The following is a 15,643-nucleotide window of genomic DNA, read 5'->3' as shown; positions in this document are numbered from 1 at the left end:
ACAACTATATATAAATAAATAAAGTGCCATTTTGACAGCACTTCCTAGCCACGTTGTTTTTCTCTGATTGGTCAAGAAACAAATAACAGAAGAGGCGCGGCCAAAAAAACAAGGTTTGAGACGTTGTATTATCGGCTATGGTTTCTAATAAAATGCATGTTTACAGATCCTGATAATACTATGCACTCATATAGTCTTAAATAAATTCATATTATATCCACAATTATGTTTTCTTTTGTTGCCACAATGGCAAATGTGAAAGACGTCTTTTATTCCAACGTCCCTTTTTTACGTCCCGAGTTGTAGTCGAAATGCATTGTGGTCCAGATCCGCCCAGACGGACAGGTTTTGAAGTGTTTCTTGTCTTGTCATTCAACGATTTAAAACCCGCTTTACATGTTGTTTTAGTGGTTACGTGTCATATAGACACATGGTCAGTTCGAGCTATTTCTTGACGCTTTGGCAAGGGATTTATCAACTTTTTTTGAGTGAGTTTTGTTTGCACTTTTGTACTTTGTTGTTGATTTAGCTACCATCCATCCAGCTAGCCGACTAACGTTAACGATTGTTGCCTAGGGAGCTACTTACTGTACGTTAGCTAGGTAGATGTCTGAAGTTTGATTAGCTAGAGATTTAGAGTATTTATAGTTTTCTTTCTTTTCAAAGAGATCGTTTTGAAGTGCCTGAACTCTCCAGCAAAAATGTTTGACGGTTATTTCATTCGCTGGTTTCATATTTCATTCATTTAGCTATCTTCTATAGCTAGCTAACCAAGACAGGACGCTAACTATCTAACTTAGGTAGTTAACAAAATAATCTTCCTGTGAGTTAACCACTGTGATTGTTTACTCATATCAGCTGAACATCTTTGTTGTTATCACGGTGTATTTGTCTAGACAGACAGTTAGTTAGCTAATCAGCTAGCTTGCTACTAGGACTGAGGAAGGCAGAACTAACTCCTATAAAGGTGCACGTAGTTAGCTGGCTGGGGTGTATTCAGGAACAATACGTGGTTTCTAGTATGTTGTAAGGTTATTTGCATTGTACCATCAAGGGCAATCGCTTACTAGGGGAGTGAATGAGGGTGAGCGCCCATGACACTGTCAACACTTCCTCAACTAGACTGTTATAACTGTTAAGGGGTAAACCAAAGATTACACATTTTCAGCCATGATTTAATCATTACATTTCAATCTAAACAGCAATTGTTTCTGAACACACTTCTTTACAGCTACACCTCTGAATCCAATGTTGCACGTGTATGACTGTTCTTGTACAGCAATGGATGATACACTCATGTCACATGTTTTGATTTATTGTATCTAGGCACCACTATAACCTCAATCTCCCAGGACTTGATGCTCGCTGCCACCCTGATCTCTCTAACCCATTGATGACCCCATCTCGTACCGGGCCAAGATGAAAGCTCTGATCCTAGTTGGTGGCTATGGGACGAGACTCAGACCTTTAACCCTCAGTGTCCCTAAACCACTGGTAGAGTTTGCCAACAAGCCCATCCTTCTGCATCAAGTTGAAGCCCTGGTCAAGGTTAGTGCCTCTTAAAACCTGTCATTGTGAATATTCATTCATCATTGATGTGTAATCTATTTACTGTAACATTCACATGTATTGTGACTGTACCTACCTACTCCAGTACAGTGTAAATGGCTGTATCTACAGTTGAAGTCGGAAGTTTACATACACTTAGGTTGGAGTCATTAAAACTAATTTTTCAACCACTCCACAAATTTCTTGTTAACAAACTATAGTTTTGGCAAGTCGGTTAGGTTACTTTGTGCATGACAAGTAATTTTTCCAACAATTTTTTACAGACATGTTATTTTACTTATAATTCACTGTATCACAATTCCAGTGGGTCAGAGGTTTACATACACTAAGTTGACTGTGCCTTTAAAAGGTTTGGAAAATTCCAGAAAATGATGCCATGGCTTTAGAAGCTTCTGATAGACTAATTGACATCATTTGAGTCAATTGGAGGTGTACCTGTGGATGTATTTCAAGGCCTACCTTCAAACACAGTGCCTCTTTGCTTGACAACATGGGAAAATCAAAAGAAATCAGCTAAGACCTCAGAAAAGAATTGTAGACCTCCACAAGTCTGGTTCATCCTTGGGAGCAATTTTCAAACGCCTGAAGGTACCACATTCATCTGTACAACAATAGTACGCAAGTATAAACACCATGGGACCACGCAGCCGTCATACCACTCAGGAAGGAGATGCGTTCTGTCTCCTAGAGATGAACGTACTTTGGTGCGAAAAGTGCAGATCAATCCCAAAACAACAGCAAAGGACCTTGTGAAGATGCTAGAGGAAACAGGTACAAAGTATCTATATCCACAGTAAAACGAGTCCTATATCGATATAACCTGAAAGGCCACTCAGCAAGGAAGAAGCCACTGCTCCAAAACCGCCATAAAACAGCCAGACTACGGTTTACAACTGCACATGGGGACAAGATGGTACTTTTTGGAGAAATGTCCTCTGGTCTGATGAAACAAAAATAGAACTGTTTGGCTTTAATGACCATCGTTATGTTTGGAGGAAAAAGGGGGAGGCTTGCAAGCTGAAGAACACCATCCCAACCGTGAAGCACGGGGGTGGCAGCATCATGTTGTGGGAGTGCTTTGCTGCAGGAGGGACTGCTGCACTTCACAAAATAGATAGCATCATGAGGAAGGGAAATTGTGGATATATTGACGCAACATCTCAAGACATCAGTCAGGATGTTAAAACTTGGTCGCAAATGGGTCTTCAAAATGGACAATGACCCCAAGCATGCTTACAAAGTTGTGGCAAAATGGCTTAAGGACAACAATGTCAAGTGTGGCGTACAGCAGGTCAGCCGCAAGGGGGAGACTCATCGAGGCCTGGTGACAGACGGAGTATACATCACGAGGCGATGGCTCCATCTGCTGGACGTGCCAGGTCTCGACAGGCGCTCTAGCCAGGACCAATTGGGGCTGATTGGGAGCTGGTGAGTAATCAAGGGCGGATTGCTCACCAGCTGTGCAAGGCCCATAAAGCTGCAGCACAGAGGAGGAACGGGGGAAGAAAGGACTCCCATGGTATTGTTGACAGTTGCAGAGGTAAGAAGAGGGAGTTCAGTTTTGTTCCTGACAGGATACAGCCAGACACGGAATACCAGAAGACGTCATCCCGGAGAGGGTCTCATAGGGGAGACCTATCCTTTTCTTTTTGATCTGTTATTTAAATAAACACCCTTGAATCTGAGCTAATCCTTCTCTGTCCGTGTCTGATAGGGGTAAACGTCTTGACCAAACCCCCTGGTCTGCCACACAAGGTATTGGAGTGGCCGTCACAAAGCCCTGACCTCAATCCTATAGAAACAATTTGTGGGCAGAACTGAAAAAGCGTGTGAGAGCAAGGAGGCCTACAAACCTGACTCAGTTACACCAGCTCTGTCAGGAGGAATGGGCCAAAATTCACCCATCTTATTGTGGGAAGCTTCCGGAAGGCTACCCGAAACATTTGACCAAAGTTAAACAATTTATAAGCAATGCTACCATATACTAATTGAGTGTATGTAAACTTCTGACCCACTGGGAATGTGATGAAAGAAATAAAAGCTGAAATAAATCGTTCTCTGTACTTTTATTCTGACATTTCACGTTTTTAAAATAAAGTGGTGATCCTAACTGACCTAAAGACAGGGAATGTTTACTAGGATTAAATTTCAGGAATTGTGCAAAACTGAGTTTAAATGTATTTGGCTAAGATGTATGTAAACTTCCGACTTCAACTGTACCTACCCAGTACAGTGTAAATGGCCGTACCTACCTACTCCAGTACAGTGTACACACAGTAGGCCTTCTTATTCCTTACTGTACACTCGGCATAATGAACTGTTTTGTGTCCAGGAAAGTAAAGTGTATGTTGTTTATTCTGTGTCTGACTGTCGACAGGCTGGAGTTAACCATGTGATCCTGGCTGTAAGTTACATGTCCGATCTGTTGGAGCGAGAGATGAGGGTTCAGGAAGAGAGGGTAAGGCTTTTTCCTATTGTCAATGTATGTATTGTATTTTAGCTTTTTCTTTTTGTAAACAAATTACTGCACTTGACACATGTACTGTTTCTGTTTCACAGCTTGGGATTAGAATCTCCCTGTCACATGAGAAGGAACCGCTTGGAACAGGTACGACCTGCTGATCAACTGGGGCGTGTACAGTCATTAGTCTACTCCTACAAGTTAGGGAGAAATCTCACCAGATCAGTGGTGTCTTATTTTAATAATTGTCTGCCACACTTCCAATCCCCCATACATTTTTTTTGCATATATATATATATATATATATATATATTACACACACAAATCTTTAAAATATATATTTTATTACTTTCTAACCCTACCTCCCCTAATTGGAGTTTACTAGTGGCTTAGGCTTCTACTTCCTGCTTATACATTTTATGGGCCCAGTCTAAATCACAATAGTTTTATTATTCTTATTTTATTTTTTTTACTCCTGTCCTTCCTCTAACCTCAACCTCTCCTATCTATTTCTTTCACAAGAGTTTTGAACCAATATACGTTTTATGGACACACTATGTTTTACATGAGTTATCTTGTTGTTATTAGTTGTTCCCAACATTCAGCTCCATTCAACTCCCTCCCATCTATCTCAGAACACCATCCAGTCCCATCCTTCAGCTCCATTCAACTCCCTCCCATCTATCTCAGAACACCATCCAGTCCCATCCTTCAGCTCCATTCAACTCCCTCCCATCTATCTCAGAACACCATCCATATTGGATTTCTATTTGCCATATGTTTTTCAACCGTGCTGTTTCACAAGTTCTGAACCTTTCTATTCTCATAGTTTCTACAGATTGTAAATAAAAAAATAAACCTTTTTGCTAAAATAATTATTATATTATTGATCAATTGACTTGATTTTTCCGATCATCTAGTAGTGCGATCTGGAGAGGTATCTCCAGGTAAATGTTGCAATTCTGAGCTCCCGAGTGGCGCAGCGGTCTAAGGCACTGCATCTCAGTGCAAGAGTCCCTGGTTCGAATCCAGGCTGTATCACATCCGGCCGTGATTGGGAGTCCCCATAGGGCGGCGCGCAATTGGCCCAGCGTCGTCCGGGCTAGGCCGTCATTGTAAATAAGAATTTGTTCTTAACTGACTTGCCTAGTTAAATAAATAAATAAATATGGCCATTTTCAACCCAGCAGCAATAGATCCTTTCATTGGCATAAAAATCAAGATGATTGAATAGAATTGAGCTGTTCACCTCCAGTTTTTGTATGTCCTTTATCCTTATGTACATTTTAAAAGTTTAATAGAATTGTTCACCCAGAGTGTGTGTTTTCCTTGTCCCCCCTCCCCAGCCGGTCCTCTTGCTCTGGCCAGAGAGCTGCTAACGGACAACGATGAGCCATTCTTCGTCCTCAACAGTGACGTAATCTGTGACTTCCCCTTCGAGGACATGTTAAAGTTCCACAAGCACCACGGCAGAGAGGGAACCATTGTGGTGAGTTAACGGTGGCTCTGTAGCTCCTACACCCTAGATACTCCTGTAGATCTGAGAGGATTGGCTGGGTCCCGTGTGGCTCAGTTGGTAGAGCATGGTGTTTGCAACGCCAGGGTTGTGGGTTCGATTCCCACGGGGGACCAGTAGGGGATTTAAAAAAAATCAAATGTATGCATTCACTACTGTAAGTCGCTCTGGATAAGAGCGTCTGCTAAATGACTAAAATGTGAAAAATACCACCCAGCCTATCGGACGGCAAGGTGGAAATACTACCACATTGCTTATTAACCTATCAGGAGTGTTTAAAAGCAAGGGACCCTTGCTGTTAGAGCAGGCCAATCAACACTGTCAAACTGTTTCAGGGGATCAGCTTGAGCGAGACAAGACCTCTAAATGAGTTATTGGTGATGCAAGGTGATTGGTAGACTGCAATGTAGTCAGTCTCAAACAATTGCTGGTGATTGGTAGACTGACTACATTGCAGTCTCAAACAATTGCTGGTGATTGGTAGACTGACTACATTGCAGTCTCAAACAATTGCTGGTGACTGTTCCTAGGTGACGAAGGTAGAGGAGCCGTCGAAATATGGCGTGGTGATGTACGAGGCAGAGAGCGGACGCATCCACCGATTCGTGGAGAAACCCCAGGTGTTCGTCTCCAACAAGATCAACGCTGGGATGTACGTCTTCAGTCCATCCACGCTCAAGAGGATCAAGGTTCGTGCAGATGTCAAACCTCTTCATTTATCACATAATAAGATTGTTTCAACACAGCTAGTAAACAAACCGTCACTTTCATGGATCCTATTTTAGAATCTATTTTAGAAACCTTCAACCGATTTTTGTTCTGAAAATGTGTCCACTCACTGTAATGTAAACTCACTCACTTTTGTACATCTCCTTGGTCCGTACAATAGACCTTATTTTAGCTCTTCCAGATCAACTGTAATGTCAATACCATTGTAAAGCACAATTTCTCCCCTTTCCAATAGAATCAATGACATGAGCTCCACGCTGCCCGTTTCTGCATGATTCAAGAAGGCAACGAGCTCCGTCGGGTCTTTTTAAAAATGGCGGGTGGGGAAGCCAAACTAATGCGTGGTAGTGAGAAGGACAGATGTCATGTGGCAAAACTGCTTTTTTTTTCACTCGATCTGTCCAACTCGCCTCTAAAGTGTAAATGAAACACTATAAAGAGTTTATATAATGTGTCATTACATACCTATTTGAAGGTTTGCGTCGAATTTCAATCGGTATTTTAGGGCTGTGCTAAAGTGATCTTCAGAAGTAAACAGCAGCTTTTGAGAGTCATGATCGCTTGCAGTGATGACGCAAAAAATGACTAGGTTTCCCCCCCCCTTACCCCGTCACTGTCCATGTCTTGTTTTTAAACGATGAGGGAAGTGCTACACCTGGTGGACAGAGATTGTAAGACAGAAATAGTTGCTTTATGCGTGCTGAACGTTACGACACGTCATGATGTAACGGAGGGACCGGTTTTTTCAACTTTTCTCCAATACTATAGAACCATTACCATGTCGATCAACGCTTGAGTAGAAACATAGTTCACACCCCAGATTTTGAAGTCAACACAGTCACCACAGTCCCATTAGTTTTCCTTGCAGCCTGGTTTGAATGTCGCGGTTGTGCACATTTGTACGGAATGGGGTGAGTTTACGATGCTGTAAGTCACGTTGGATAAAATGGTGTGCTGAAGTGGATTGTGGCATGTACACTGTGTGTACGAGACATTAGGAACGCCACGATTCGTTGCGGCATGGACTCTACAAGGTGTTAAAAGCGTTCCACAGGGATGCTGGCCCATGTTGACTCCAATACTTCCCCACAGTTGTGTCAAGTTGGCTGGATGTCCTTTGGGTGATGGACCATTCTTGATACACATGGGAGACTGTTTAGCGTAAAAATCCCAACAGTGTTGCAGTTCGTGAAACACTCAAACCGGTGTGTCTGGCACCTACTACCATACCCCGTTCAAAGGCACTTAAATCTTTTGTTTTGCCCCTTCACCCTCTGAATGGCACACATACACAATCCATGTCTCAAGTCTTAAAAATCCTTCTTTGACATCAATGCGGGACATCCGTAAGGAACCATAACTTTCATCTGGTCAGTTTATGTCATGGATAAAGCAGGTGTTTGGTTTGTGTTTTACACTCAGTGTATATTGTATTCTTCCAGCTGAAACCCACCTCTATTGAGAAAGAGATCTTCCCGTTCATGGCTGAGGAGAACCATCTCTATGCCATGGAGCTACAAGGGTTCTGGATGGACATTGGTCAGCCTAAGGACTTCCTGACGGGGATGTGTATGTACCTGCAGTCTGTAAGACAACACACACCTGACAGACTGAAGACTGGGCCTGGGTTCCTGGGTAACGTACTGGTGGTGAGTTAACCAGTCTGACACTGGATCATATATCTCCGTTCAACAAGACAGGCAGATCTGACAGAACATTGTAGTAGTATGGTGGTGTTTCCTCCATTTAGCTGCCCTCTGATTGGCTTGGTGGCGGCTCCTCCATTTAGCTGCCCTCTGATTGGCTTGGTGGCGGCTCCTCCATTTAGCTGCCCTCTGATTGGCTTGGTGGTGTTTCCTCCATTTAGCTGCCCTCTGATTGGCTTGGTGGTGTTTCCTCCATTTAGCTGCCCTCTGATTGGCTTGGTGGTGGCGGCTCCTCCATTTAGCTGCCCTCTGATTGGCTTGGTGGTGGTGGCTCCTCCATTTAGCTGCCCTCTGATTGGCTTGGTGGTGGCGGCTCCTCCATTTAGCTGCCCTCTGATTGGCTTGGTGGTGTTTCCTCCATTTAGCTGCCCTCTGATTGGCTTGGTGGTGGCGGCTCCTCCATTTAGCTGCCCTCTGATTGGCTTGGTGGTGTTTCCTCCATTTAGCTGCTCTCTGATTGGCTTGGTGGTGGCGGCTCCTCCATTTAGCTGCCCTTGATTGGCTTGGTGGTGTTTCCTCCATTTAGCTGCCCTTGATTGGCTTGGTGGCGGCTCCTCCATTTAGCTGCCCTCTGATTGGCTTGGTGGCGGCTCCTCCATTTAGCTGCCCTCTGATTGGCTTGGTGTTTCTGGACTAAGCCACAAAATATAGACATTCACTGGTGTAGGATTTTAGTCCTTTCCATCAATTACTGTATAAATAAGTTACATGTGTTATGTTCCTGCAGTTACAGACACATCCCACCAGAGGGAGCCTCGTCAGACAATCAGATATAAACAGGCCTCATTGTCGTCAGTGTGCTGATCTAGGATCAGTTTAGCCTTTAGATTTATAATGAATACAATTATATAGACAGGATGGACCTGATCCAAGATCAGCTTTATGAATACATGCCATATTCTAACCTAATAATATGGACAGGATGGACCTGATCCAAGATCAGCTTTATGAATACATGCCATATTCTAACCTAATAATATGGACAGGATGGACCTGATCCAAGATCAGCTTTATGAGTACATGCCATATTCTAACCTAATAATATGGACAGGATGGACCTGATCCAAGATCAGCTTTATGAATACATGCCATATTCTAACCTAATAATATGGACAGGATGGACCTGATCCAAGATCAGCTTTATGAATACATGCCATATTCTAACCTGTCATTGCTCTGTGTTCTGGTCCAGGACCCTACTGCCCAGATAGGGGAGAACTGCACCATCGGGCCCAACGTGACCATCGGGGCTGGGGTGGTGCTGGAGGACGGGGTCAGGATAAAAAGGTGTACGGTACTGAAGGGGTCAAGGGTCAGATCACACTCTTGGCTCGAGTCCTGCATCGTAGGGTGGAGCTCCTCCGTAGGACAGTGGGTGAGGAGAGGAGAGAGTCACTCTCTCTCACACACACACACACACACACACACACACAGTGGTTGGTTAGAGCCTGTTGAATATAGTTATATCTGTGTAATAATACCACAGAGATATTAGGAGTAGAGGACTGTTTACTCCTTCATTAACTATACTCCATCTTCACGCACACACACATGGTCTCCCCAAGCAACACGCTCACTCAGTCACTCCCACGCTCTAGACTATACTCAAAGGCTTACTGTGACACATTTTGTGACACCTGCTGACGTAAAAAAGACCTTGATGAGTAAATGTGTGTTGATTTTAGACTATCTATCTATCTATCTATCGATCTATATATATATATATATATGCAGCATGCATCCCGGAGTCACCTCTTCAGTGTTGATGTTGAGACTGGTGTTTTGCGGGTACTATTTAATGAAGCTGCCAGTTGAGGACTTGTGAGGCGTCTGTTTCTCAAACTAGACACTCTAATGTACTTGTCCTCTTGCTCAGTTGTGCACCGGGGCCTCCCACTCCTCTTTCTATTCTGGTTAGAGCCAGTTTGGGCTGTTCTGTGAAGGGAGTAGTACACAGCATTGTACAAGATCTTCAGTTTCTTGGTAATTTCTCGCATGGAATAATAGCCTTCATTTCTCAGAACAAGAATAGACTGACGAGTTTCAGAAGAAACGTATTTGTTTCTTGCCATTTTGAGCCTGTAATCGAACTCACAAATGCTGATGCTCCAGATACTCAACTAGTCTAAATATGGCCAGTTTTATTGCTTCTTTAATCAGGACAACAGTTTTCAGCTGTGCTAACATAATTGCAATAGGTTTTCTAATGATCAATTAGCCTTTTAAAATGATAAACTTGGATTAGCTAACACAACATGCCATTGGAACACAGGAGTGATGGTTGCTGATAATGGGCCTCTGTACGCCTATGTAGATATTCCATAAAAATCAGCCATTTCCAGCTATAATAGTCATTTACAACATTAACAATGTCTACACTGTATTTCTGATCAATTTGATGTTATTTTAATGGACAAAAATATTAGCTTTTCTTTCAAAAACGAGGCCATTTCTAAGTGACCCCGAACTTTTGAACGGTAGTGTATATTAATAGAATAGCTGTGATATGGAATGTGTTATTTTGTTGGGCTGGTGGAGGACACTGTTTAACATGACTCCGCTGATGGAAACACACCCTGCCTGAGTAACATGGAGATGTGACATCACAAATACTTGGTGTGCTTGATTCAGTTGGTCTGGTACACAGGATATGACACAACGGAATTATCCCAAAAGTCTGCAGACTCCCAAGTCATACTTCAATATACTTCACATAAACACAGTATGGGCTGCGTTTACACAGGCAGCCCAATTCTGATCTTTTTGTCCAATCGTTTGTATAAGAGCTGAATCTGGGCGGGTCTGTATAAACGCTGCCTGTGTGACTCAGGTCTGTTTGATCTAGAAGCAAAATATCCAGTGAAACTGAAGATATTTGTTGGGTTTCTCCCTGTCGTGATAGTATCTGTCCCTGACTGTGCTCTTTTCCCTCAATGAAAGTATTTCACATAGTGTCCCGTGTGTGACCGAGGTCTGTGAGCAATCATTAGTCCCAAACGCCAAGCCAAAATCATCAAACGCACATCAGCTCAAACATTTCAAATAACGTTTTTGAATAAATGTCTCTATTTCACATGTATACAGTATGTGTCCTAGGGCTTTTATCTAACTCTTTAACTCTGTCTCTCTCTCCCCCTCTCTCTCCCCCTCTCTCTCCCCCTCTCTCTCCCCCTCTCTCTCCCCCTCTCTCTCCCCCTCTCTCTCCCCTCTCTCTCCCCCTCTCTCTCCCCCTCTCTCTCTCCCCTCTCTCTCCCTCTCTCTCTCCCTCTCCCTCTCCCTCTCTCTCCCCTCTCTCTCTCTGTCTCTCTCCCTCTCTCTCTCTCTCTCTCCCTCTCTCTCTCCGTCTCTCTCCGTCTCTCTCTCCGTCTCTCTCTCCGTCTCTCTCTCCGTCTCTCTCTCCGTCTCTCTCTCCGTCTCTCTCTCCGTCTCTCTCTCCGTCTCTCTCTCCGTCTCTCTCTCCGTCTCTCTCTCCGTCTCTCTCTCCGTCTCTCTCTCCGTCTCTCTCTCCGTCTCTCTCTCTCTCTCTCCCTCTCTCTCCCCCTCTCTCTCTGTCTCTCTGTCTCCCTCTGTCTCTCTCTGTCTCTCTCTCTCTCCCTCTCTCTCTCTCTCTCCCTCTCTCTCTCTCCCTCTCCCTCTCTCTCTCTCTCACTCTGTCTCTCTCCCTCTCTCACTCTCTCTCTCTCCCTCTGTCTCTCTCCCTCTCTCTCTCTCTCTCTCTCCCTCTGTCTCTCTCTCTCTCTCACTCTGTCTCTCTCCCTCTCTCTCTCTCTCTGTCTCTCTCCCTCTCTCTCTCTCTCTCTCTCCCTCTGTCTCTCTCCCTCTCTCCCTCCCTCTCTCTCTCCCTCTCTCTCCCTCTCTCCCCTCTCTCTCTCTCCCCCTCTCTCTCTCTCCCCCTCTCTCTCTCTCTCTCTGTCTCTCTCTCCCCCTCTCTCTCTCTCTCTCTCTCCCTATCTTTCTCCCTCTCCCTCTCTCTTTCTTTCTCTCTCTCTCTCTCCCCCTCTCTCTCTCTCTCCCTCTCTCTCTCTCCCTGTCTCTCTCTGTCAGGTGCGTATGGAGAACGTGACAGTCCTCGGGGAGGATGTTATTGTGAACGATGAGCTCTACCTCAATGGTGCCAATGTGCTTCCTCACAAGTCCATCACCGACTCAGTGCCTGAACCACGCATCATCATGTAGTTCTACAACAACAGACAGGCCACCTGGGCTTTATTAGAACCGGGCCTCAAGCTCTTCAAGGGTTCTAGTAGTACTGGGTACCGGTCCGATTCTGCTAACATTCCACTCCTTGTCCTCTGTCATATGCTATATGTTTTTAGCACGGAGGAGTGGAATGAAGGCAGAAACAGACTGGTACCCAGGCTAGGGTCTGGGTAGTGGGGGCTAACATTTTAAACCAAGGACAACTAGCTAGCTATGGCCTGGTCTAGAATCAATTCCTAGCTCCTCCACCATAGACTCTTAAATAGATCTGAATCGATTCCTAGCTCCTCCACCATAGACTCTTAAATAGATCTGAATCGATTCCTAGCTCCTCCACCATAGACTCTTAAATAGATCTGAATCGATTCCTAGCTCCTCCACCATAGACTCTTAAATAGATCTGAATCGATTCCTAGCTCCTCCACCATAGACTCTTAAATAGATCTGAATCGATTCCTAGCTCCTCCACCATAGACTCTTAAATAGATCTGAATCGATTCCTAGCTCCTCCACCATAGACTCTTAAATAAATCTGAATCGATTCCTAGCTCCTCCACCATAGACTCTGAAGTAGATCTGAATCAGTTGGTTAGTTGAGGTACATGCAGTATGATAGTAGCATCACCTTGCCTTCTGGTGGGTTAGGGGGTGTTTTTAAACACTTCTCTTTTGCAAAATACCTTTTTGTTTTTCAATGAAGCAAACCTGTATAAATAAAGGATCCATATCTGCCATATTGCTGACCCTGATTCAAACCTCTATGTACACTAGGGGTTGAGTCTGGCTGGTTAGGGGTTGAGTCTGGCTGGTTAGGGGTTGAGTCTGGCTGGTTAGGGGTTGAGTCTGGCTGGTTAGGGGTTGAGTCTGGCTGGTTAGGGGTTGAGTCTGGCTGGTTAGGGGTTGAGTCTGGCTGGTTAGGGGTTGAGTCTGGCTGGTTAGGGGTTGAGTCTGGCTGGTTAGGGGTTGAGTCTGGCTGGTTAGGGGTTGAGTCTGGCTGGTTAGGGGTTGAGTCTGGCTGGTTAGGGGTTGAGTCTGGCTGGTTAGGGGTTGAGTCTGGCTGGTTAGGGGTTGAGTCTGGCTGTTTGAGGGGTTGAGTCTGGCTGTTTGAGGGGTTGAGTCTGGCTGTTTGAGGGGTTGAGTCTGGCTGTTTGAGGGGTTGAGTCTGGCTGTTTGAGGGGTTGAGTCTGGCTGTTTGAGGGGTTGAGTCTGGCTGTTTGAGGGGTTGAGTCTGGCTGTTTGAGGGGTTGAGTCTGGCTGTTTGAGGGGTTGAGTCTGGCTGTTTGAGGGGTTGAGTCTGGCTGTTTGAGGGGTTGAGTCTGGCTGGTTAGGGGTTGAGTCTGGCTGTTTGAGGGGTTGAGTCTGGCTGGTTAGGGGTTGAGTCTGGCTGTTTGAGGGGTTGAGTCTGGCTGTTTGAGGGGTTGAGTCTGGCTGTTTGAGGGGTTGAGTCTGGCTGTTTGAGGGGTTGAGTCTGGCTGTTTGAGGGGTTGAGTCTGGCTGGTTAGGGGTTGAGTCTGGGTTGGCTACCTGCCAATATGGTGGTAGAAATGGATAGACAGTCAGTGTCTGAAATGGCACCCTATTCCCTATATAATGGCCTACTTCTGACCAGGGCCTTAAGGGCCCAATTCCCTATTTACTACACTACATTTGACTGGGGGCTCTGGTTGACAGTAGTGCACTAAATAAGGAATATGGTGCCATTTGGGATGTTTATGCTCTGATGCCAACTTCTTCTGCTGCCAGTCTACTGACTCTACTGTTGGTTTGATTAGGATCGTCATCGATCAATAGAATATAATAATACTTTTTTGTTTTGATCTTAAGGATTCTGGTTAAGCTGATCGTTTAGACCCAACAGTGTCTGTGAAATTGTCCCCCTTTTGTGAGCCGTTCCATTTGAATTTCCTAATCAAATTTCCTAATCAAATTTCCTAATCAAATTTCCTAATCAAATTTCCTAATCAAAATCAAACGATACTCGTAAAAGTCCTTCTTCGCATCCTGTCTCCTGCTTTGTTTCTGACACGTTGAGAAGGAGCTGAGAGGAAAGAAGGTGAGGAATCAAGGAAGCACTTTTGAGATTCATTCAAAGCCTACACATATTATTGCTACAGCCTTCCCTGTAGCTCAGTTGGTAGAGCATGGTGTTTGCAACACCAGGGTTGTGGGTTTGATTCCCACAGGGGGCCAGCACAGAAAAGAAATGTATACATTCACTACTGTAAGTCGCTCTGGATAAGAGCGTCTGCTAAATGACTAAACATTTTTTTTTAAATAGCTCGTCTTTTTTAAGAGGAATTGTTTTGTCGGTGACTGATCCGATTTGTATTTTCCCCCAAAGACCACTAGAGTACTGCGATATAGAGTTAAACGTCCAGATTGTAAAATATACATCTTTCTCTTCTAAAGGTGAGCAGTAGGTTTGAATATTCCCGTTAACTTTCACCCAAATTTGCCGGTTTTTCCAGAAATCCTTGTTTGGAATATTCCTGGAATTACAAGGGAATAGCCAGGAAATCCAGCCAGGATTTTGAAGAAAGCTCAGGGGAATTTTGCAACTAGTTTGATGTAAAGATCGTTCTTCAATGTATCCCTTGTCTAACCGATTTGTGATGTGTCAATCACCATGGAAGCTATCAGTGGACCTGTCAATCAATCAAACAGTAACTACTGATGTCCAAATGAAGTGGACTCCTTTTAATGAAGTAGTTTTATCATATTAATATAATTAATTAATTGAACAAATTGTTATTTTTTTCCCCTTCGTTTTTCTATCACACAATTGTCTAATGTATGTAATATTGTTTTGAGATTTATTGATGAACGATATCAATAAAAATGAGAAGCGTTTCTCAAACACATCTCTACCTACTTTATGGCTGACGTATCTCTGGATACTTTTCTGTGTGAATGGGTCATTAATGAGACTTGCGACAGCAATCAATAACTGAAATTGATTCTACCATTATTGGAAAAGCATGAGAACACTTCTGGCCAGCTGGAGCAAGTCCGGTACATTTTGTTCCATGGAAAATGACTTTCTAGTTTCTAAATGGAAAGTATTTATTCAGAAAACACAAAGTGATGTCATTTTGAAGGTTTTTTTTTTTTAACCTCGCCTACAGGTGACGGTATTTGATAAACATTTACAAAGGTTGTTCCTGAAATAACAACCTATTCACTATGTAGTGCCCTTAATTTGACCAGGGGACCCATAGTGCTCTGATGATAAACGGTGTACGGATAAGGTGCCATTTCAGTTCATGTTGTCTGAAGTATGTGTGATTTCACTATTGACTGTAGATCTAGTAATTAAGAAAAAATATTTTGTCCAACAACAACAAAAAAAACCCTAGTTCTACTGAACATTGTGTCCTGTTTCATACCGATGTTTATATTCTGTTGGGTGTGTAAGCAAAGTTGGCTCCGTCATACATCTGTTTTTTAAAGACACGGTGGAAA

The 15,643-nt window shown here is 43.8% G+C and overlaps 1 protein-coding gene across 2 annotated transcripts; it reads left to right on the top strand.

The window, feature by feature from the left end:
* Window positions 1-293: 293 nt before the first annotated feature.
* gmppb (GDP-mannose pyrophosphorylase B) lies at window positions 294-15,057 on the top strand. 2 transcript variants are annotated; one of them, XM_014168338.2, is made up of 9 exons: window positions 294-488; window positions 1,327-1,548; window positions 3,947-4,027; window positions 4,129-4,177; window positions 5,377-5,519; window positions 6,077-6,235; window positions 7,718-7,924; window positions 9,174-9,356; window positions 12,026-15,057. In XM_014168338.2, exons 2-9 carry the CDS (start codon window positions 1,420-1,422, stop codon window positions 12,155-12,157), a joined length of 1,083 nt encoding a protein of 360 aa, XP_014023813.1. In that variant the 5' UTR covers window positions 294-488; window positions 1,327-1,419; the 3' UTR covers window positions 12,158-15,057. The 2 variants fall into 2 exon arrangements, with proteins under 2 accessions (XP_014023813.1, XP_045561019.1); XM_045705063.1 differs by having other exon boundaries at window positions 307-492.
* The last annotated feature ends 586 nt before the right edge of the window (window positions 15,058-15,643 follow it).

The sequence above is a fragment of the Salmo salar genome, chromosome ssa22 (genome assembly GCF_905237065.1).
Source record: "Salmo salar chromosome ssa22, Ssal_v3.1, whole genome shotgun sequence".
Taxonomy (NCBI): Eukaryota; Metazoa; Chordata; class Actinopteri; order Salmoniformes; family Salmonidae; genus Salmo; species Salmo salar.
The sequence above is the reverse complement of the archived record's forward strand: the minus strand, read 5'-3'. Positions and strand labels throughout refer to the sequence as shown.

What these genes read in the sequence shown, in the direction of transcription:
- gmppb (XM_014168338.2), top strand. Translation starts at nt 1,420, where the DNA reads ATGAAAGCTCTGATCCTAGTTGGTGGCTATGGGACGAGACTCAGACCT. An exon ending in GAAGGAACCGCTTGGAACAG is followed by an intron (nt 4,178 to 5,376) that starts GTACGACCTGCT and finishes CCCCCTCCCCAG; the next exon opens with CCGGTCCTCTTGCTCTGGCC. An exon ending in GCAGAGAGGGAACCATTGTG is followed by an intron (nt 5,520 to 6,076) that starts GTGAGTTAACGG and finishes GACTGTTCCTAG; the next exon opens with GTGACGAAGGTAGAGGAGCC.